We start from the raw sequence: 25871 nt of genomic DNA on the forward strand, positions 1-25871 counted from the left end.
TCACATTTGATACATCTGACTAGCTAATAAATATACAAAAGAAATAAGATACAAATAGACAAAGTAATATACACAAGTATAGTATTGTGCAACTAGCTAAGGAGCTGTACTTAAAAAGGTTAATTTCAACAAAGGATGTGTAATAGTACATGTAGTTCATGCATATGTTACAAGGGAAGGAAGTTAGATGATACGATGATACGAACACTCCCATATGGTAACTGAAATATGATCTTATGTTACATTGCAGATTGCTCCCCGTGTTTCTATATTTAAATAAAGGCCAATGATATCATATACCGACACAGTCAATTATTTTGGACTAGGAACTATAGAGTGATTGAAGTGGTGTAAAATATATAACGATATTAGAACAACTGTCAAACCCATTTGACCTCAAATTAAACTATTAGATAGTTGCCCATAATGTAAAAGTTTTCATGCAATTTGGCCTCATCCACCCCACCTCACCATCCTTTAAAAAATTCAGCAAGATTTAATACCCTGAAAAATATTTTGCATTAATCACTTTGGCACAGAAATCTTTTGCAAACCGGGAAAGAGGATGGTTAGCAAGCATGCATTTTAGTTCGTCTTCGTTTGAGTGATTGAATATATTTGTCAACCATTACTGTAACACTCAAATCTTTGGTAGCTATGTTTGTAAACGTATTGTCAGTGAAGTTTGTTTTCAGCTCTACAATTACATTTTTTTCATGGCATTGTTTATCTCAAATTTAATTTGTATATTTGTTCACAGATATTGCTAACAAATTTACTATCAATTATCTATCCAGCAGGTTTGTGACAATATATTAACATTTCACCCTCCACCTTCATCAAGTAAATTCTACTTTTGGCTTGCTCAACAACTGCAAGGGTAACGGCATTGTATTTCTGAACAGCAAATTAAAGTAGTACTAGCATATTTCACTTCCTTCCTTCAGGCTTGGGGGGGGGGGGGGCGGCGCCGGGAGTTTAAAATTTCAATCACGTCAATTTATTTTTGCAAGGTAACAGAAAATATACAATAGTAAAAGGATATATGTATGTATGTATGTATGTATGTATGTATCATTATAGTTGTTGTTGTTGTTGTTGTGGGGTTCAAAGCCATTTTTCAGCACACGATAGGCTATACATGGCGGCCAGTATTAATGGTGGAGGAAGAACCCAGGAAAACCCCGGGAAGAACCACCGACCCACGAGAAGCTACTGGCAAGCTTTCTCACATACCCACATTAGCCGAATCCTAGACTCGAACTCACGCAGACAGAGGTGAGATGGCAGTGATCCGTAACGGAGAGCGCTTTAGACCACTCGGCCACTCGGGGCCCCTATCATCATAGTAATATTATCAAGACCATTTTTCCTTTGATTCCAATAAACCGTCCTGAAATTAGTCTTCACATAATACCACGTCGTAACACACCACCACTGCAGCCACAGCTGCCCCCCCCCCCCCCCATCTCCCTCTCTCTCTCTCTCTCTCTATATATATATATATATGTATATATATATATATACCCAACAAGCAGAATCAAGTGACCCAAAATGCTATAACGCTAGATCGTGCTACAAAGCCATCTAACATTTAAAATAATAAAAAGAAACGAAAGTTACTGTTTCTTGTGTTTTCTCATTAATATAAACCTCAAATCTTACCAATATCAGAGTGATAAAGTTATTGTATCACAAAATTGTTAAAACTTAATATACATTTCCTATATAGTTTAAGCTCAGTATCCCACAAGGTTTGTCACATTATGTAATAACTCACAGAAGGCTTTTGTTTAGTGTCCTGCAATAGTTGTGCGATCATTTACTGTAATGTGTGTGTGTGTTGTGTGATTTGGATTTTAATGTAGCTTTAACAATTGTTCACTCATACCGCTACTGTCTGCAGTGTGGCAGTTTAAAGTGATGTCTAGTAATGGGGCACCATGCCACAAACATGTAGCATAATGTCCCACCCAGTCACAATATCATGACACCAGGCTTACCAGCCCTAACACAAACCCCTAATGATGTGCGCCTAGCTAACATGATCTTCTACCATTTTATAACTCTTTGGTAAGACTCGGCCAGGATTTGAACCCGCGACCCCCACATCCGAGGCGGACGCTATTACCACTAGGCCACCGGAGTGGTCCTTACCTGTAATGGCTTATTGATAAAATGCATCTTTGGTGATATTTCTTTATTTACACGTCGTGTCATGAAATTTCATCTTTTGGCAAGACAGCGCAGTTAATCTTAGGTCAATAAATTAGCCCCTCACCCATCATGATACTGATTGGCTCTTTAGGGGACAATATTACATATTCCTTAAAACCTGCAAAAATCTGCAGCGAATTTCTGCTGCACACATCTGTGCACATTTTATACACTTAGCGGTATTTCTCACCGTTGTGGAGCTATTGTCGGCTTAAATATTCCTTTGGTCACGTGCATTATATTTTGGGAGCCAAATCTGCTTGATGACTTGAAAATCTACGTGGAATAGCACAACCCTGTCCTGTGGCCATTTTGAATTGCGAGCTAGACATGGCTGTTACTAAATACTAGTATTTGGGTGGCCCCGAGTGGCCGAATGGTCTAAAGCGCTCACCGTTACGGATAACTGCCATCTCACCTGTCTGCGTGGGTTGAGTCGCGGGTTCGGCCTATGTGGGTACGTGAGAAAGCTTGCCAGTAGCTTCTCGTGGGTCAGTGGTTCTTTCTGGGATTTTCCCGGGTTCTTCCTCCACCATTAATACTGGCCGCCATATATCGCCTATCCTGTGCTGAACAATGGCGTTAAACCCCTACAACAACAACAGCAACCAGTATGCGTCTCAAGTGTACGCAAGTTTGTTCCAGAGAGATTTGCATGCGAAAACATTGTGCATTTTGTTACGTGTTTAGGCTCGAATAAACAGTAACAGAGTGAAAACAAGCCTTATAAAATTTAACAAATAATACATTTTCCTCGAAAATTCTGTAAAAATTTTTAAAAAAAACTTACGGTTTCAATAATCAAATTAAAAAATAATCTAAGAATAATCCACGAATTAAATTGCAAAAGTTCTAGTAATAAATGTTCTAATAATTTTAAATTCAAATTCTGATGTAAAATCCAAAATGGATGACGATGACGTAGTCAGTGCTGTGCTTATCTACAGTTCCTTGTAGAAATACAAATAATGGCACTCTGATATTGGAAATCCAAATTAAACTTGTAAACAATGTCTTTCCAAAATCTGTGTGAGCTCTCTTCAAATATTTCCAGAGAATAAAGAATTAACTCAAAATCTGGCAACAACAAAGAAAACAACTTGATACCTAATGTAAAAGCCCGAAAACAGAAATCTCTCTCAAAAACAATGGTTATATTGTATCATAAGACGCAGTTTAGAAATTCCACCAAGTTGCAAAATCTGAAAGGGGGGTCACGTGATCATGTTTATATCATGTACACATAATAAGGCCTTGATTAGACCAATAGTTTTCTCTAAGAAATAAAAAAATAAAAAAGTTGTTTACATCTTAAATCTCATCCCATCATGACCTTGGAAGCAACCAATCATTTTAAAATAAAACAGAACTTTGTTTACTAATTTTGAATTAAGGTCAGAATTTAGATCAACACCTGGTAATATGAAAAGAAAGATTCAGGTCAACCAATTTTCTGGAAAAATATCTCCAGTGAATAAATTTAATTATAATAACATATAGTAGAATAACAAATTGAAAACTGACAAACAATTAAATTAAAATAACTATATATTAAATGAGATATATGTAACAATTTTAATGAACAGGTAACATGTGACCCACATATTGTCCATCACTATCAATAGGCCTACAGATTTAGAGGAGGAGTTGATTTAGCAAATTAAGTTAACCTGTGAAGAAAAAAATGTAATCTAAACTTTGAATTTTATGAAAAATTCCTTAAAAACATGATTATGATTCCTGCTTAAATGTTTTTATGAATATTTGTAGTAAAAGTGAATAGCATGAGTTAATAGTCCTTCCACCTAAATCTGCAGAAAAATTCTGTATCTAAATGCAGGGTATCGAAATAAATCATGTTTCCAGAAATTCAAGGGTCTCTTTAATGAACTGACATTCTACTGACTGAAACCACTTGATAGATTTCTGAGATAAGCAATGGAGCAAATAAGCCGGTATGGTCAGGTATGCTGTGTTGTTAAGACATTTATTGCCAGCACAGTCATACCAGAAAGATAGGGTCAGTACGATATACGTAAGAGTAAAATTTACTTGCATCACTAAGTTGCAACCATTTCTAATGTTATTTTATGAGCCCTGATCAGAGCCATCTCACCACTGCGTGGGTTCAATTCTCGGGGTTTGGCCAATGTGGGTATGTGAGAAAGCTTGCCAGTAGTTTCCCATAGGTTAGTGGTTTTTACCAGGGTTCCCCCTCCACCAGTTAAAATTGATATTATACACTCTTTTCTAGAAACTGATATTATGTTTCCTTCTTGCACCATCTGCTTTATGCAACACTGCCACGATGATATGCTTTATTTGTGACTCCCAGAATTTATAAAATAAAAGAAGAGCATGGAATCTAAACATTTACAAAATTGCTGGAAGAGAAGCAATATCTATGTTTAACTTTTGCATTGTAGGCAAAATCAAAACAATATTTGGATCATATTTAAGTAATCTTCAACATAAAAGAAAATATGTCTATAGCAGATATATGTCTCTTATTAAAAGAACCTTCTATGTATATTCAACTGTGACATTGAAATATAGATAGAAATCAACCCATCTTCCTATACATCAAAAAGGCTTAGGGCTATCCATTGATCTTATTCTGGTAAAGTGTATTGTATCAAAGTTCTGTTACTTTGGTGGTTCAAAACACACACACTTTGTAAAATTCAACATAATTTATTTCCCTAAATACAAAGTGAAAATGTACAAATGGAATAACTTATGGTATTGCAAAATAAATCCAAAATAATCCCCGAATAACTAACACCAGTCCTAATTAATAAATTTGAGTTGTTTTCCAAAATAAATCCAATGCTGAAATTGCTTGAATTTTATTTTTTAATGTAACAAAGAGGCATAATGCTTTGTCGCAGAATATAAAATGAGTGGGTCTTTGGACTAAATGAATAAGACAAACACAATGTGAGAAAGATGGAAATTTATGAATGAATTAATAAAGAAAAAATATACGATGTAAAAATACAATGATTCTCTCACACTCTCAACATACGATTTACTCAAATCACTCTACACAACATCCACACATCGAAAATAAACCAAAAATATTAAATCAATATGAAGTACAGATCCAAGAAACCTCATGGAATGCAGATACTCTTCAAACAGTATTTTACACTATAAGAGAGATTCACATAATCTCGAATATGAATTCTATTAAGATTCAAAATAATCTTATGAACATAACTAAGATTCAAAATAATCTTATGAACATAAAGAAGATTCAAAATAATCTTATGGATATAAAAATGCAATGGAACAACAATTGATCCAAACGTATGCTTCTAGACCCCTTGTACAGTCGCATGATTCCTTGGGTTGGCCCACACTCTTATCGACCGCTTGCACCCTTTATAAATCCACCATGAGTACAGTCATACGTTACACATACAGACAGCATACAGCACCTTTTTTAATTTGCTATGTCTACATCCGTGGCACAGACATACATACATACATATGTATCGACAGCACGCAGCATTAAATATTCTGGAAACTCCAGATAGCTCTAAGCAACTTTAGACGGCTTTGGACAGCTTCAGACAGCTCTAGTCATATTCACAGTCACAGTGACAATAACACTTCATAGCAACAGACACAATCACAGCGACAGTCACAGTCAGCTACAATAACAGTCAGCTATAATAAAACCAAATTGGTCATAATAATAGTTTCTGTATAATCTCTAGATATATGATAATACTTTAACCTCTAACAGTGACTTGTAATTCAACACTTTAAATCTGCGTTGTAATAAATGCATTATTATGCGATAAGACATTACAAACCGAATAAGCTTCACATATCAAATGAAAATGTAAATTTAACACTTACCCCTATGGCTGGAGAACAATGGAGAGTGTACACTCTTTGTCGTGATCCAAAAATGACCAGTGTGGTTTTAGAAATTGATCTTACTTAAATCCATAGGAGAGTGAGTACAAGTCAGGGTAGAATACCCATGCATATCATGTTAGTCATGTTACCTCGTCACAAGTAATCTCTGGCTAGGTACATGTTAATACAGTCGCTTACCTGGAAAAACACATTCACCCTAGATAACATTGTACGCCTGTATAACGAGAAATAGTTGAATAGTTTTAAGACAAAACCAAGTTATTTCTTTGCCTAATTCAGTGACATCCTTATAGTCTAGCATAATGCACAATTTGTGGATAAAAAGCATAATGGTTATGCAAAAAGCATAATGGTTGGCATGTATGCTAGCCATGCAAAATAAATAAACTGCCATCTTGATTTTAAAATGCAAAAAAAAATCCAAACTTGTTAGCCAATTTCCAAAACTAATTGCTAGAATATGTCAAAAACTTGCTGACAAAGGGTGTTATAATAAATCAATTTGCTCACCAAGACATAACATTCCAAAATCAAACAATCATAAATATCTTTATATATAAACCAGTCAAATCCAATTTATACTGTTCTGTACTACAAGATACATCAAGGAAAACACATCACTCAAAATAAACTGTTCCATTGATTCTACTGATGGAACAATTTAGACAATACAACCTGAAGGGATATAAACATTGATCTAGCATGGCATCAATATCACAGAGTTGTAACTAGAAATATTTTCAGAAACCACTGATGCCACCAACGTTAAGATGACATTTTGATCAATATATAACTTTAAAGTCAAGCAGGGGCTATAACTTAGTCAAGTATTTTTTTATAGAAAATGGTGACAATCACACCAGACCCAGAATTTCTGAACACATGTATTAGGACTTGGTTTTAATTTCAAGTATAAACAAAATCGGAGCACAGTATGTAAATACCGATGTGTTTACAGGCAACACAATTGGCATCTCCATACAATATACACTGGAACAATGACAATAATGGAATAAAATATAAACTGATTTTAGTTTGATCCATCAGAAATAAGCTGCATAGAATATGTGTATAGGTATCATAAGAATATCAATATTTAGACATAAACAGGTGAGAAAAATTATATACAATCTTGGCACAGTTTCTAATTTCTTGGACAATGACAATTTCATGTATAACATTTTTTTATATAAAATCTTACATATATATATAGTAGTTAACATTTTGTCATAAATAAATGATAGGTTTAATATACAACTTTGATACAATTTCATCTGTTTGGACAACAAAATTACATTTTATAAATATTTGCTCACAAAGCCCCCAAAAGACCATTTCTAGGACTGGGGAAAAGTGGTCTGAATGATGAGGTAGTCATGTGTTAAAAAACAAATCTCCTTCTTATAATATAAATGGATATCTTTTTCACTTTCAGTTTGCATTTAATAAATTAAAATTTTCTTCAAAGTCAAATCCTTTCACCAAAAACCCAACAAATAGTAAAATAACTTGTATACAACATCCACTGACTTTACTATCATGATATCTTATAAAACTCGAAATATGGGTGACTGCTGCTGATCATTAATTATCAGATAAGTTTTTAATGTTGAAAACAAAGATAACTTATTAAAATATTGCAAACAAAAAATATGCAAATAATTGTCTGTGTATTAAATTAAATAAAGTAACTATTTCAATGGAAAGTACACCATTTAATGACTCAAAATCAATGGCAAATGCAATTAAAATAACCCTTGAACATTCTTTATATGCTTCTAGATAAAGGACAATTCCATCAGACAATTTTGAAACTTCAGAGGTTAGACATTCACAGTTGAGATGAGTCTTTGTATGAAATGGGAATATGGTAGCTAGGATATATTATGACATGCTTTTATTGTTGTGGGGTTTAACGCCATTTTTCAGCACACGATAGGCTATACATGGCGGCCAGTATTAATGGTGGAGGAAGAACCCAGGAAAACCTTGGAAAGAACCACTGACCCACGAGAAGCTACTGGCAAGCTTTCTCACATACTCACATTGGCCGAATCCGAGACTTGAACCCATGCAGACAGAGGTGAGATGGCAGTAATCCGTAACAGAGAGAACTTTAGACCACTCGGCCACTCGGGGCTCCAACTAGGACCTTTGACCACATCATTAATTGTAAACAAGACATGCATGACATGGACCTCTGACTGTATGTTAAGGTATAAAGAAGGCATATATGACTAGGGTATTTGACCACATCATTAACTGTAAACAAGGCATATATGACTAGGGTATTTGACCACATCATTAACTGTAAACAAGGCATATATGACTAGGGTATTTGACCACATCATTAACTGTAAACAAGGCATATATGACTAGGGTATTTGACCACATCATTAACTGTTAACAAGACATATATGACTAGGGTATTTGACCACATCATTAACTGTAAACAAGACATATATGACTAGGGTATTTGACCACATCATTAACTGTTAACAAGGCATATATGACTAGGGTATTTGACCACATCATTAACTGTAAACAAGACATATATGACTAGGGTATTTGACCACATCATTAACTGTAAACAAGGCATATATGACTAGGGTATTTGACCACATCATTAACTGTAAACAAGGCATATATGACTAGGGTATTTGACCACATCATTAACTGTAAACAAGGCATATATGACTAGGGTATTTGACCACATCATTAACTGTAAACAAGGCATATATGACTAGGGTATTTGACCACATCATTAACTGTAAACAAGGCATATATGACTAGGGTATTTGACCACATCATTAACTGTAAACAAAACATATATGACTAGGGTATTTGACCACATCATTAACTGTAAACAAGACATATATGACTAGGGTATTTGACCACATCATTAACTGTAAACAAAACATATATGACTAGGGTATTTGACCACATCATTAACTGTAAACAAAACATATATGACTAGGGTATTTGACCACATCATTAACTGTAAACAACATATATGACTAGGGTATTTGACCACATCATTAACTGTAAACAAGACATATATGACTAGGGTATTTGACCACATCATTAACTGTAAACAAAACATATATGACTAGGGTATTTGACCACATCATTAACTGTAAACAACATATATGACTAGGGTATTTGACCACATCATTAACTGTAAACAAGACATATATGACTAGGGTATTTGACCACATCATTAACTGTAAACAAAACATATATGACTAGGGTATTTGACCACATCATTAACTGTAAACAAGGCATATATGACTAGGGCCTTTGACTGTATCATTAAGTGTAAACATGGCATACATGACTTGGACCTCTCACCATATATTTAGGTATAAAAAAGGCATATATGACTGGAGCCTTTAACCACATCATTGTAAACATGGCATGCATCACTAGGATATCTGTATTAAGTGTAATCAAGGAACTGACAAAAATAAATTCTTACAACCCTATTAGGCTGGCTTCGGTGAAGTACATCTTGTAACAAATCTGCAGTCTTGAAATGAAAGTTATACTAGACTAGATAATTTTACCTTGTTATTTAACTCACAAACCTTACAAATTAGATACTGCTGGTATGCATAATGCTAATGAAATCAAACCTCTGAAACCAACAGAATTAAGATAACTACATTTACAAAAATAACAGACAAGAAATGCAAATTATGGCACATCACCGCCAATTCCAACAAATTTTATTACGTTTGTTTACCCAAACTATTTTTTCTGTGCTCACCCAGTGAAGCACTTACCCTTACCACCTTACCTGTGCTCATCAGGCCCCCCTCCTCCCCTCTGCTAATCATAATAATGAAAAATTCTTAACATGTATCTTCCAGATATATATTAAGTTTGGTTAGAAAGTATTTGAAAATGTTCCAGTAACTGTAATTTTTGTACATCTAAACTTTGACCCTCTACTAGGGAGGTAAGGTGTGAGAGACCTGGATGACTCCACTCTTAGACTCAGTGACCTTTGGACAACATAAATACAAAGTTTTAATAATTTTGCTTCAGTAGTTTAGGAGAATATTATTTATGGGAATGAAGGGACTGATGGAAGTGGTAAGAGACAGACATAAGAGATGAAAATATCCCCTGCTGAATGGCTGTACAAGAGTTCACTTTTGCCAATTTGAAAGCTGAGTAGAGGCCAGCATACATAGCTAAACTGTGTAACACAAGAGTTCATTTCTGCCCTGAATGAGTGGATGTTAGCACACCCATTAAGACTATGCAACAAAAAAGTTCACATCTATTACGAGTGCATAGGGACCACCTAAACTGACATGCCTGTTCACTTCTATCTTCAGTGAGAAGCAGCCAGCAAACACAGCTAGCCAAGACATACTTGAGTTGAGATCATCTTCTTCCAGCATACTGGGATTTTGTATACCTGCAGAAAAAGTTAAATGTAACAGCTAAGTGCAGAAAATTTCATAAGCATAGCATATTTTTAATTCTGTGTCAAAACTAGTTTGGAAAATTGTATTCATATTAACATATTAACTCCTGGTGGTGAGTTTACGTGGCAGGAAGTATTACCCTACTGTCGAGCTGTGTAACATCAAGGTCATGTAGAATACACTAATGTGGGTGGTATTATAGAAAGGTAGACAGATGTAGCTCTACAATGATACAAATAATCTGGAATTTCTAGTTGCACTACAAAATACAAAGGGAAAAGCCTCATTTTTTGGACCTGATTTTTTTCTACCCCAAATTTGCCCGTGGTCGGAATCCGATCTTGTGTCCAGAATTTAGACTTTTTGGTCTCAGATCTAAGGCAGGCTGGTATGAACTGCAAACAGACAAATGAACCTTTGCAAAAAGTAGGATAAGATGGGCATTTGAAATAAAGAGCTTTCAAAAATGTGTTTCCTATTCGAATTTCAGACGAAAACGACAAAAACCTCCAGGGGTTAATGTGTTAACAAAACCGAAACTTTACAATATGTATTAATTCATTTCCAGTGAGAAAATAATAAAAAGATGTTTGTTTGCTGCAGCCATGCTGTCGTGGCCAATTACCCAAACATTTAACTATACTAGAATAGCTTGATTTACATCATAAGGGTATCTTAATAATTCCGAACACTTTTAGAAAAAGCATGAGGGTTAAAATTACTAAATTCTAACATCATGACTTGGCCGGGGTCCCTATTTATTTCTTTAAATAAATCTCCATAAAGATAGAGAAATAGTTGATATAATATTAATTGCTATCCAGGAAAATAAAAATCACTGAGGAAAAAACAGGTCACAGTGACCTAGGTTTGGTAGATAATTGCCCAAGTCAATACATTTATAGAATATTATTATTTCATATATAGTTTCCTGAATACAAGTCTTTCACTATAATGTTGTTAAGGAATCTATATTGCATTACAAGTGAGGTGGCAATGATGATACCCATGTTATATGTGGAACATCGCCATAATGAGTAACTTTATATCAAGTCTGTGGTATGTGAGGGTTAGCTTTATAATGAAGCACTTTAATATGTGTGGGACTGCACTAGTAAGGTACTTTAATGTCAAGCATGTATTATGTGAGGGACTGCACTAGTAAGGTACTTTAATATCAAGCCTGTGTTATGTGAGGGACTGCACTAGTAAGGTACTTTAATATCAAGCCTGTGTTATGTGAGGGACTGCACTAGTAAGGTACTTTAAAATAAAGCCTGTGTTATGCAAGGGACTGCACTAATAAGGTACTTCAGTATCATGCCTGTGTTATATGTGGGACAGCACTAGTAAGGCACTTTAATATAAAGCATGTGTTATGTGAGGGACTGCACTATAGTAAGGTACTTTAATATCATGCCTGTGTTATATGTGGGACAGTACTAGTAAGGCACTTTAATATAAAGCCTGTGTTATGTGAGGGACTGCACTATAGTAAGGTACTTTAATATCAAGCCTGTGTTGTGTGAGGGACAGCACTATAGTAAGGTACTTTAATATCAAGCCTGTGTTGTGTGAGGGACTGCACTAGTAAGGAACTTTAATATCAAGCCTGTGTTGTGTGAGGGACTGCACTGGTAAGGCACTTTAATATCAAGCCTGTGTTATGTGAGAGACTGCACTATACTAAGGTACTTTAATATCAAGCCTGTGTTGTGTGAGGGACTGCACTAGTAAGGAACTTTAATATCAAGCCTGTGTTGTGTGAGGGACTGCACTGGTAAGGCACTTTAATATCAAGCCTGTGTTATGTGAGAGACTGCACTATAGTAAGGTACTTTAATATCAAGCCTGTGTGATATGAGGGACTGCACTATATTAAGGCACTCTGATACAAAGTTTTAATGCGAAGGACAGTATTAAATGGAGGCACTTTAAATTGAGTGCAAAGTTATCTATCAATTGCCTAGTGAAGACAACCTGTTTTGAGAAACAAAACCTGGATGTGTAATTTGAACAACTTAATTGACAAAATGGACAGGGTATGTACTGTAAAACTCTTTAAATTTATTGGGTTCCAATTGTCCAATTGTTGCAGTTTTCATGGTTGAGCTAGACCGTGAATTTAAAGTTACAATGAAATATCAACCAAGTCGAGATTCAAGGCATCCCATTTCTTTCTTTGTTTTAATACCATCGCTATCTATAGTTCTGAGAACAAGAGAGACACATAGTAATTTCAGCAATCTTTGACAACTGTGGGATTTGAAAAGATGGACTGTCATCATCATCATCATCAGAGACCCTGACGTAGCATGTATAGGTAGGATTTATTGATGGGGAGGAGGAAATCTCAGTGGAGGTAAAATCTTAAAGATTTCCTATAACACTGCCTTGAAACCAAATTCTGTCCATCCCATGGTCTGATCATAATGTTCAAGCATGTCCGTTTCCTCCCCCTCCAAAAGACGAGGACTGTCCTTCCTTCTGTACACCAAGGGTACAGCACTCTATATAATGATGAAGGATCATCTGGAGGTATCATCATTTTGACCCATTGATATGCCATAAGTGGTGGAATGCCAGTCATGCATAGCCAGTTTGGCCTATCTGAACAGTTCTGTACTAAAAATGCTGGTCCACCATTCCTTTCATAGGCATGATTGGTCTTCTTGGCTGGTTGGCCGGCATAATGACCAGCCAGTTATGTGGTCTGACTAGTCAGAAAGCATGGCCAGCCAGCTTTGCCAGTATAAAATGACTGACTCCTTACCACTGAAACCAAACATAGGCTGTTAGGTTAGCTGGATCATTTGGTTGGCAGCCATGACACCATAAGGAAGAAAATATATGCTTTGTAGTTCAGCTGGCCAGCTAGACAAGTCAAAATACAAACACTCAGGCCCAGCTAAAATATATCAAAGTCAATGCAAGAGTCAATATGAGGCTGAGGTAAAGGATTTATATCATCATATTCATCTTTTGTATCATTATAATCATATGCAATTCCAATGATTGATTGGAATCACCTATGGCTTCCACTGCATTTACCAATACATTAACTGCCAGTGCTGTTGTCTGCATCTTGGTTGGTGTGGAGGTAGCATCTCAACATCCCCAATGGAATTAATCAACAATTTGGACAATGGGTAAAGGCTTAATACTCCTTGTTCCAATGTTTTGGAGCATGTTCATATTTCGTGACCCTTGAGCTACTGTATTAAAATGTTGGATCCTGTAGCATGTGTGTGCCAATGAATACTTGGTACATTGTCAAAACATATCATTATTATCTTCAATCACCTTAAATTGGTTGTATTTCTTAAGCCTGGCTGGCATATCAGTAATCAAAAAGAGAATACAACAAACAAGTGAAGGTGAACATGCATTAAGATCATTTAGAAATGTAATAATTCAAAGTACAGCACAAACAAAAGTATCACCAGTGAAAATTGCATGTTAAAAAATCAGAATCACGTGCACATTAATGAAATGATAATTGCCAAAATATGGATCAATTCACCAGAACTCACAAAAATGTATTCTGCAGCACATAAAGTAACATTTTGACTTACTGTACCACTAAATTAACAAGCTGGATGGCTGAATTTTAACTTACTGTACCACTAAATTAACAAGCTGGCTGGCTGAATTTTGACTTACTGTATCATTAAATTAACAAGCTGGATGGCTGAATTTTGACTTACTGTACCATTAAATTAACAAGCTGGATGGCTGAATTTTAACTTACTGTACCACTAAATTAACAAGCTGGCTGGCTGAATTTTGACTTACTGTACCACTAAATTAACAAGCTGGATGGCTGAATTTTGACTTACTGTACCATTAAATTAACAAGCTGGCTGGCTGAATTTTGACTTACTGTACCATTAAATTAACAAGCTGGCTGGCTGAATTTTGACTTACTGTACCACTAAATTAACAAGATGGATGGCTGAATTTTGACTTACTGTACCATTAAATTAACAAGCTGGCTGGCTGAATTTTGACTTACTGTACCATTAAATTAACAAGCTGGATGGCTGAATTTTGACTTACCGTATTTTTCCGCATATATCCTGCGGGTTATACCAGATTTTACAAACCCCGCGGGGGGGGGGGGGGGGGAGGGTGCGGGCTATATCACAAATTTTTTACACGTAATAATATTTCAATATATTTCCCTGGTGACGAATTCACGAAAATCATCCATCTTCTTCTCCCAATTCTCGGGTAGACATTGGCTGATGGTCGTTCGTGTTCTGACTGACAATTGGTTCCTCTTCATAAATTTATATACCCAATGCACTCCTCCTTTAAAATCATCAATGTGCTTCTCTGCCGCCATGAGTTTGGCCTTCAGTTTGATGGCAACTGTCGAGACTGGTCGGTTGTTTTCCCGCTGGGCCATGATCCACTGCTTCAGGTCAGCTTCAAGGTGAGGCCATTTTGCTTTCGGTCCGTAACAAGCACGTTTTCGTGGATTCATCTTCTCCAACGTTCCTTTTTCTTTTCTCCAACCTCGGATTACACTCTCATCAATATCAAATTTTCTGCCTGTGGCTCTATTGCCATGCACTTCAGCATACACAATGGCAGTTAGCTTGAAGTCGGCTGTGTAAGACTTTCGTTTCGGCATTTTTTAAATTAAACAGAAAGAAATTATTTAAACTCGAATCTACAATTAAAAAGAATACAAGATTATTTAGAAATGTCAGCGTTTATGTAGCCTGCAGTTGAGGCACAGCTCCTATAGACAGCCTACGTGCACAAGCACTGTGTACCGAGCCTGAATACCGGTAGTTAATTGACGTCATGTGAGCTACATTTGAAATTGACAATTGTGGCATTCAGCCTCAGGACCTCACACCATTGCATATCCGGCTCACAAGTACCTGGCTTCAAAATTCAAATCTGCTGGCTGCCAGCCAGAATATAGTGGAGGCAGGGTGACTAACTTGAACTGATGCAGAGGGATGAATATGGACCGGGGTCGACTGACTTGATAGCGTAAATACAAATTTGCATGTTGGGCAGGTGAGTGAAAATGTAGTAGTTGTAGTATCGTTCGTCATCCACGTGTGAGCATTGACGAATTCGGTCCTTCTAAAAACAGTAATGGTAGACAATGTGAACATACACAAAAAAGTTCATCAATCTATGGTTGCGGGTTATACAAAGGTGTGGGTTATGCCAACGATTTTTTACACAAAACCCCAAAACCCGCGAGCTATATGAGGGTGCGGATTATCTGCGTCTGCGGGATATATGCGGCAAAATACGGTACTGTACCATTAAATTAACAAGCTGGATGGCTGAATTTTGACTTACTGTACCACAAAATTAACCAGCTGGCTGGCTGAATTTTGACTTACTGTACCACTAAATTAACAAGCTGGCTGGCTGAATTTTGACTTACTGTACCACTAAATTAACAAGCTGGCTGGCTGAATTTTGACTTACTGTACCATTAAATTAATAAGCTGGCTGGCTGAATTTTGACTTACTGTACCACTAAATTAATAAGCTGGCTGGCTGAATTTTGACTTACTGTACCACTAAATTAACAAACTGGCTGGCTGAATTTAAGCTGAGAATAAATTGGACTTCTAGAGGCCCTTGTTTACAGATTGAAGCAAAAGTATACACTACTTACATTTAAGATACTGGTATCAGGGTACCAATTGTTTTTCCATAGACCTTAATGCTAATGTTTGGGGAAATAAATATATTTTCTATCCTACTTTAGTGTGCATGTCACACACTTTTCTAGAGAGCAGTGTTAGATTGTCAATTTGACAATGACAGAACCAGGTACTCCATTGCATTTAAGAGAGATATCTCCACTGGAACTAGACAGGGGTAAGAGTTATCTAGTCACAACAGGCACATTTTCAGCCATGTGTACCATATTTTAAAAATATCATAAAATATACAAAATATGATCTAAATAGAAATTAACACAAACTCACATGTTGCCAAGAGGCTCAACCTTTTTTAAGCCTAACAGAAAGTACAACTCTTACATAATGTGCCAATCACAACTAGTATTATTCTTTAATTCTGAATACAATTTTCCCTACACCTTCAGCTCCGCCCACCTGGTCTTGCGCAATTGGTACCGTTATACCTATAGGTGGCCACCTTGCAGATATAAACCAGGTTAACCTGCAAGAATTGCTTCCACTTGTCTATGAACAGACAGAAAGACTTTCTTCATCTTTCAGGAATGAATGAGTTTGAAGGTAGCAGAGAAATCCTAATGTTAAGTTAATCAGGTAAAGTATTTGAAAGAGAATTGGTGGTATATGACATGATGTTTAACTGTGTTTCAATATTGAATAACTTCAGCTGGGATCAATCTGAAAAGCAATAATTCTAGGATCTTGCCTATAATTTCTGGTCTCTTATGGTAAGGCAGTTTTGGTATAAAAGTCATTCTATCATAAGTTTTTATTATATTTCAGACAAGAGCCAAACCTAATGTGAGATAATCATCAATGCTAGGTTTTCCTCCTGGTTGCTTTGGACACCCACCTGGTTGTTAGGGAAACACCCCAGACACAACTTTGATAGAGGATGTCCTCATAAAGATTCATACTAAGTTTATTTTAAACTAAATCCATGTGAAAATGAAAATAGATTTTCTATATGGTTGCAATGGAAACTACACCATTGCAAAGGAAGCCATTTTGGATACAATTTTGATAAAGCATATCATAAGAAACACTCAAGTCAAATTTGACTGAAACTGTCATAATCTTTTTACTTAAGTTGGGATTCTCCCCAGATGTCGAAAAAGCAACTACATTTTTAAAGGAGTTAACCATGACACAATTTTTAAATAGCATGTCCTAAGAAACATTCTTATCAAACTTGATCAAAACAGACTTAGCAATAGAAGAAGACAAAAATAGGAGAGTTTAAGGATAAATACAGAATATTTCATGAGGCATTGTAAGTAATAAAGGGATCAAAGGTAGCCCATGATGGCTTCAAAATCTCTGAATAAAAATCGACCAAACTTTGATGGAGGTAAGATAAAAAGAAGAGACCAACCTAATATGATTTTGGCAGAAAGACCAGAGTTAATATTTTTAATTTTTTAAAATCAAAATGTTTAAAATTGTTGAAAAATATTTAAGGGCAGCTCATATATGTTTTGTTCAATTTATGTCAAAATCTCGAAACATGCACTTTCTCCTGGTACTTAAAACCCACCATCTAAGAAATATGACACTTGGGAATACACCTGAAGTCCGACTCATATACATATAATCCAATGGCAGTCTAAATGGCTAACAAATGAAAATGATATGTTGATTTTTCATTTACAGGAATGTCTTAAATCTTATATATTCCAAGTTGTTTCAGTGTGTCTTTGGGAAAGGCACTTGACTCCCATTTCCTCAGCATGATATAGCTAATAATGTGTAAAAGTGCCATTGCAACTCACAAAAATGACCAACTAAAACTGCATATATTCCACATTTGCAAGACATGCAAGTCTTTGGCTGCAATAATATGGCCAACCTTCACATCTATGTGATCCTGAATTCTTTTTGAAATTTTATGTATACACATGTCCCAGCATTTGCAATGTTTTCTGTGTACATTAACATGCATGAATTGTCAAATGCAAAGATATCTGGGAAAAAATTATATTAAAAATGCAGAGATATGTAACTAACCAGTAATAAAGAAACACACAACCACCAGTTTTGCAAAGAAATGATCTACATTTTTATGAAATAAGTGATTTGGTGTGATTTGTGATTTGGATTTTTAATGTAGCTTTAACAATTTTTCAGTCATATCGCTACGATGTCTGCAATGTGGCAGTTTAAAGTGATGTCTAGCACTGGGGCATCATGCCGCAGACATATAGCATGATGTTCTTATGAAATAAGTAAATATAAACCAAAGTAATAATAATGAAAACGAACATTTCAATTATTATATAGACTAGCCCATGAAAAGACCAAGTATTCAATCAAAGTTATTTTGATGAATACCAAGCTTCAGTAATTTAAAAAAAACAACAGCTTCAAAAAGGTTTACAAGATGTATCTTTGCAAAGGAAGTCCAAAGAGTTAGATAAACCAATTTATTATCATTCTAACAGAGTTGATAAGATCCAAAAGATGAATTATCTTAGAACCAATCTAATGAATGATCTTAGAACACAGAACACAATTAATTTTACTATATGTTCTCTACATTTGTTTTTCAGTACTGACCTTTCCACTGTGTGACAATCGATACAAGTCATATGTTAATCTAAAATACCTTCGAAGATGACTTCATGGTGAAGTTCTCACCAAAGGTTGACCTGCTGTTTTTTGAGATGCTGGACTGTCAACAGAGCACCATGCAAACAGAACACAGATTTCACTTCCGAATCATCACCAAGGCCTTATTACTCACTGTGCACTGCCGCCAAAATACACACAGATGACAACACCCTGAGCTCATATTCTCAAGAATAAACAATTACCTTTAAATCCCTACCAAAAATGCATAAATAAAACTCTTCTATCACCACCAAAATGAGAGAGGAAAAAATGTTCTAAAAATAGACTAGAACTACATTTGTGGGTACTGAACTTGAAGCACTAATTGTGACCCAATTCCTGACAGGGTAAGACAATTTCACCTCCATGGACAAAACTTCCATTCATGATCAAATCAATGTCTCTTAAATACTGCTGCAAAGGTTTAAGGAGTTTCATCCATGAATAGGACAGTTACAGGCTTTTAGCTGAAACCACTGTAACACAAACACAAGCCAATTCCAAATGGCCAAATGTCAAAAATGCACAAAATATAAAGTATAATTGTGATTTTGTCAATCAAGATAAACACTTCAAATAAACTGTAATTAGTTTTTAGTTCTAACACCAATCTGGAAATTACTAGAAATTAAATTTGACTGTTCAACTTTCTTAGAAAATTCAATTTTATAAAATGATACATATTTTTATATGAAAATTTAAATTTAACTTAAATTTTAATGAAAATTTAAAACCTGAAGTTGACAAATTTTGTTCTATGGCAAAGTCTCTCCATTCCTTTGTCATAAATATCAATGGTTTTCCTTATCAGGTGTGAAGCAATTAAGTCAGAGCCTGTCAATCAAAGGTAACACCTGAAATCTGGTAGCATTTAAATACGCTAGCTAAGGTTTAACAAAGTACATGACATCATTTCCACCAATGAAGGAGAGGAGTCTTCAGATGTTAGGCTTCCAGTAGTATTGAAGAGTTGGTGAAGTTCTCTGAAACCAAGCTGGCATGCTTTCTCCTATTTATACAAGTGAGAGACATAGGATAATTCTTGTAATTTACACGCAGTTATTGTAACTGAAAAAATGAAAGGGTACAAGAAGAGGAAGACAACTCTTTTTAAACCTGGATATATTCCAAATAACAAAGGAGTCACATATCTGACTGATGATACTCTACCAAGTTTCAGTGCTGCATCTGCTCCAGTGACCAGAAGAATGGATGCAGACATGTTCTCTCTCATAGCAGTGACAAAGCCAACAAATGGGGGTCTCAAGTCAGTTCAGGCACCAGACTGTAATGGCACACCTGGGTCTGCAAAAATTATATGACCATCATCCAAAGCAAAACTGGACCTGAAAGAGACAAAATTGAATGAGCACGATGGGACAAGTATGATCTGTATGAAAAATAATGTTGAAATGTGGAATGATATCATTCCTTGCCATGGTAATCAAGTCAACATATGTGGCAGACCAGAGTTCCAAATTGCTAATGAAATAAAATGGGGACTTGCTTGGAAACATACTATGATGTGTAAAAACTGCAGCTTTAAGTCACCAGAGTATAAGCTGTATGAGGAGATAAAAACAAATAATCTTGGGCCAAATCATGCTGCTGTAAATATGATGTTTCAAGCTGGACTACAAGATACATCAATGGGTAACACCAGGGCTAGATACTTGCTTGCAGCCACTGACATTCCGCCACCTAGCAGAAGATCTATGCAAAGGGCTTCCAACCTTGTAGGCAAAGCAACTTTGAAGCTCAATGAAATGGCTGTGACAGACAAGCTGAAACTAGTCAGGTTAATGTCATGCATGGTTTTCAGCATCCAGAGCAAATAAATGATGCTTTTGATGCAAGATACAATGCCATTAGCCTTGGACATGAAAACAAACCTCATTGAAGTTCATCACATGCTGTTGGAATTGCCTGCGAAACTGTTACAAAGAATCAATACATTGCAGGGACTAAAGTAGAAAACAAGCTGTGTTGGACTGCAGCATGGCTGAAGGGGAAAGGTTTTGATATGCAATGTCCAGGAGGCCATGTTGACTGCACAGCAAATATGTCATCAGTTGTACCACATTCAGAGTATGAAATGGCAAGAGAAATGGGAAACAAGTTTGTGCTGCAAGAGATTCTCATTAGACATGCAACAACAGATGGAGATGCACAGGCTTCTGCTGGTTTCCAAAATGCTTACACCATTCTGCATCCAATGTGGAAAGTAGAAAGACTGTCGGATCACATCCATTTGGGTTGTTTAAAGTTCAAACAGTGTAATTCTGCAATATTTAGTGAAAACATGTTTCCAGGAATAAGAACAAGAGAAGGAAAAAGACTCAAACAGAAAATTGTCAGCCAAGACATTAAAGTACATTGCGGTTTGATCTTCAAGCAAATGATGGAGGACAATAGTGGTGATGTTACAAAAATTAAATGTCAACTTCCCCAAGTACTGGATGCCACTCTGCGCTGTTATTCAGGGGACTGCTCCAAATGTTGGTATTATTCAAAGGTCTGTGGGGAAGGAAGTACTAACAGCTGGTGGATGTGGTCAGCATACCTGGGCCCTCATCAAGTGACTCATCTTAAAATGACAGAAAATGATAAGAATATCCTGCTAGAAGTTCTGAAAATGAAACTCTCCTGTGATGTTGTAGAAATACTGTCACAGTGACTGAACACAAACACACAGAAATGTGAGGCGGTGAACAGATCAATCAGTGTTTCATTACCTAAAAATGTGAACTATTCCAGAAACTTTGAGGCAAGAGTGCATTCAACAATACACAGACTCAATAACAGCCTGGGATCATCACTGAAAATAAAAGTGACACACTTGGGAGGTAAACTTTCAACAAGGACTCTGGGATCACTGGAGACAATGGATAAAGACTGCACTTACCATCAGCTGTATCAAAAGCATCCACAAACCAGGAAACGTATTCTAGCAAGATGAGGAAATATGATGCAGGCCCATCTGAGGTACAGGACACAGCAAGGCAATAGGAAGTCTGACTACTGCAAAGGAATGTTAGACGCCAAGGGCGATCACTCCTATACAAAGGTTTAGCAGGAGCCAATGGACACTGCAGACAAAAAAGGTTATCTTAATTCCATGTGCAAAATGACAGTGCTCAAAGACACCATGAAGAACACATTGTACAGAAGGGAAAACTGTAGTGGGGAAATCTGTAGGTAACACAACGCATGTTATGTGCAGTTGTGTTACTTACTACCACCTGATGAGACGTATGGAGAGGTAAAAGCAGTTTACTCTGAATATGAAGACATTAATAAAGAAATTAAAAAGCAAAATAAATAAAGATTAAATAATTCAAAATTAAAATAACATGACATGACATGACTTACTAGCTGAATGAATGAATGAATAAATGAATGAATGAATGAATGAATGAATGAATGAATGAAAGGAAGGAAATGAGGAATGTATTTAAGAAAGCACTGTCATACCAGCATGGTCTACTAAAACAAAGACCACACTCTTTCTTTTCTCCTTATTACTCAACAAATCCATCCATCCATCCTTGCCAGACATAAATTGATATGGATGTGGGTGGGTGTAAAGAATATATTGTGATACCTGAATTTATTCCATATTACAATTTCAACTTTATCATGCAGTCTGGATAGTCACCATGGCCAATGCAATGACCATAACCTTTGCAATACTGCCTATTATTGTTAATGGAATGAAGCTCTAGAATCAGATGATCCACATTCACACACAAACTATTATGGCATAAATGGGATGCATCTAGCTCCTTTGGTATAGTCAGACTTCTCAACTTCACCATTTGTGCCAGTCTGTGAACATGTGTTTTCTTCCATGTGTTTGTCACAGGATCCTTATATAACAATAGGCCATATAATCCATTAGCTGTTACATTTCCTGTCCATATTTTACAAACACTATTATGTGCTATCACAGAATTTAAAGAGATTTTTGCTGACAGGCTTTGAAATAAATCCTCCATTGCAACTTCTATATGGTGTAGAAATACACTGCTGCTAATCATAATGAGTGTCATCTCCAACAGATACCATTTCTGTGAATTTATGGGGGGGAAAATTAATTTTTTTAATTTTTTTAATTAATTTTAAAAAAATCAAATTAAGTTTTTTAAATTTTAATTATATTTTCTAATAATAAAAATGTTATAGCAATTTAAAGTTGAATTAATACTGCCCTGACAGGACACAGAACATAATTAATTTTACTATATGTTCTCTACATTTGTTTCTCAGTACTGACCTTTCCACTGTGTGAAAATCAATACAAATCATATGTTATTCTAAAATACCTTCAAAGATGACTTCAAGGTGAAGTTCTCATCAAAGGTTGACCTGCTCTTTTTTGAGATGCTGGACTGTCAACAGAGCAACATGCAAACAGAACACAGATTTCACTTCCGGATCATCACCAAGGCCTTATTACTCACTGTGTACTGTCACCGAAATATAAACAGACAAAAACACACTGAGCTCATATTCTCAAGAATAAACAATTACCTTTAAATCCCTAACACAAAAACCATTAAATAAATAAATTCTTCTATCACCACAAAATTGAGAATGGAAAAATTGTTCTAAAAATAGACTAGAACTACATTCGCAGGTACTGAACTGGAAGTACTAATTGTGACCCAATTCCAAATATAATGAATGATGTTATAACCACTCTTATGAATGAACTTATAACCAGTCCAATGAATGGTCTCAGAACCAATCTTATAAATGATGTTAGAACCAATTTAATAAATGATCTTATGAACAATCTTATCAACTATCGTAGAACCAATTTTATAAATGATCAAAGGACCAAAGTTATATGAGCTATTTTTGGATAAATCTTATGAAAGTAACAATCATAGGAATATTCTCAGCACCTATCATAATAACAATCATAGGACTAAGCTTTTACATGATCTTTGGTAACTTTGGTAAAACCAGATCCAGATACAGTAAAATCTTAAAAACTCAACCTTCAGTCACTCCAGTCAAGTAACTCATATCAAAACACATGATTGCTCCCAGCCTCAAGTCTTCAAACAGACATCACCTTCAACAGCTAATTTATATAGATCACTCTATTACCATGCAATACTCAAAGTTACAAGTCATTCAGATTGTAAAAATACAATTTCGAACTCAAAACTAAGCCAAATTCCAGTCAGTGTGCCAAATTTCAGCAAAATGTCACCACAGGTGAATGCACATTTCAATTACATGAATTAAGCAGAATAATGCACATAAAAAATAATCAGCATAATTACATATGACTGATAATTACAAATTACTAGCTATGGTTGACTATATATCAGTGGTATTGCAGATGGTTTCAATAATTCAAACCCACCAAAATCTCAAAATCAAATTTTGATTTGATAGTGCTTCAAGTTTTCTAACAAATACTGGCACAGATCAACCTAATCATTATTCTCTATAGGTAAAAACATAAGTTTTATAGAATCAGGATAACAGTGGTGTACTGTATACAATATATACCTGGACTGTCATCAGTTGCATTGTTCTATTTTTGTTGCTCTTCTTTAAAGCTGATTTTAAAAACTGTTATGATGGCAAGAATAACAAAACACATCATGCAGTAAGCCCTTCTCATAAAAATATATCAACTGTAACAGCAAATGTGCCATCACTGACATCATTTTCACAGAATCTGCATCCAATCTGGATAAAATTACACATGCTAAGACACTACTGTCAACTTTATTGATGAATATAATCTCCCTTTTCTGGCAGTGACCTTTTTTCAGATTTGCTCAAAGTAATGATCCCAGACTCAGAAATCACACCTTCTCATGCAAATGTCCAAAAACTACTCACATATTCTATTGTTCATAAAACATAATCTTAACTGTCTAATAATAATATAAATAATAATAATAATAATAATAATATAATTTTTTAGGTAACTATCTTTCATGAACCACCACCTTCAGAACTTGTCAAACTTCCATGATTTTTAGTCGGTACAAAGATCTGGTTGTGATGCTTGACCCACATAACCTGTCAGTGTATCAGTGGAGAGAAAGGATGCTTTGTTTTGTTAATTCGCTCATTGTTTATCATAAAGAACTATAGAGTGCATCCATGAAGATGTAAGGCCTAAAAGTATAGCCAGCAATAAGGAGTCCTTTGGTGGTGATAAAGATACTGGGCTGTCTCTGATCATGTAGATTTCAGGTGTTTTATAAAGACAAGAAAGTGTGGATACAATTTTAAAGGCAGATCTTTGTCGAGATAAAAAGAGAAAAGTTGGAAATATAGACAGAGTATAATTTTCTTGTGAAGTGATAACTACTTCAACTTGTATCAATGTTGATTCTGGATTTTGCAAGGTCTCTCATGTTGAAAGCATGCTTCTTGGCAAGAGAAGAAGTAATAAATGGGATATTCATGGGTTTTACCACCAAACCCTATATCAAGGGAGATCACTCTGCCAGACCACCACATATTGTGTCACATAACAGGGCTCATTTTAGCAAAGGGGCGCTCACCAGTTAATATGTACTTTTGAGAGAGTGACGTATGTAAGGTGAAGTAGTTCGCATTTAAAACATGCACAATGGAGAGAATGTTGGCATACCTCTATGCTACATTAATGTAATGTGGATGATATTTCTTTTGGATACTGTACTTTTGGAAATTTTACGTGATTTAAGCACACTGCTAACTAAAATGACTGCTCCCTTGTGTCAAAAAATCAGCCTGAATTAGTCTAAAGTACACTATACATAGCAGCTAATAAAATAGGGAAAATGAATTTTGCCAGACTAGACAATACCAGCTTCTGAAAGTGCAATGAATGAATTGCCAAATATAAAAAATGTAAAAAAAGTTATCAGCTCCTTTTTAATACAATTTACCTCTGAAGTTCAGGAAGTGAAAATAACCAAGTAGAGCTAGCATTTTTTTGAAAGGTGCACATCTGAAGTAAGGCCAAGCTGTATTCTATATAACCCATATTACACCCATCAATCAT

The 25871-nt window shown here is 35.6% G+C and overlaps 1 protein-coding gene and 1 long non-coding RNA gene across 4 annotated transcripts in view; one reads left to right on the forward strand and one right to left on the reverse strand.

The window, feature by feature from the left end:
* The first annotated feature begins 957 nt into the window (after positions 1-957).
* LOC149776779 (uncharacterized) lies at positions 958-19537 on the forward strand. The gene is made up of 3 exons (XR_016416118.1): positions 958-1013; positions 10458-10558; positions 18784-19537. It is a non-coding gene; the product is annotated as an uncharacterized LOC149776779 (long non-coding RNA).
* The window catches only part of LOC149776780 (uncharacterized), a 52456-nt gene continuing 31743 nt past the window's right edge, over positions 5159-25871 (reverse strand). For all 3 annotated transcript variants that reach the window (XM_089941458.1, XM_089941457.1, XM_089941459.1), the window contains 2 exons: positions 20015-20190; positions 5159-10540 (listed from right to left, as the gene is read on the reverse strand). In XM_089941458.1, coding sequence (XP_089797584.1) covers positions 20159-20190 — 32 coding nt within the window. In that variant the 3' untranslated portion in view covers positions 5159-10540; positions 20015-20158. The remainder of the gene's footprint in view (positions 10541-20014; positions 20191-25871) is intronic.

Source organism: Sinohyriopsis cumingii, chromosome 18 (genome assembly GCF_028554795.1).
Source record: "Sinohyriopsis cumingii isolate HCF-2022 chromosome 18, ASM2855479v2, whole genome shotgun sequence".
Taxonomy (NCBI): domain Eukaryota; kingdom Metazoa; phylum Mollusca; class Bivalvia; order Unionida; family Unionidae; genus Sinohyriopsis; species Sinohyriopsis cumingii.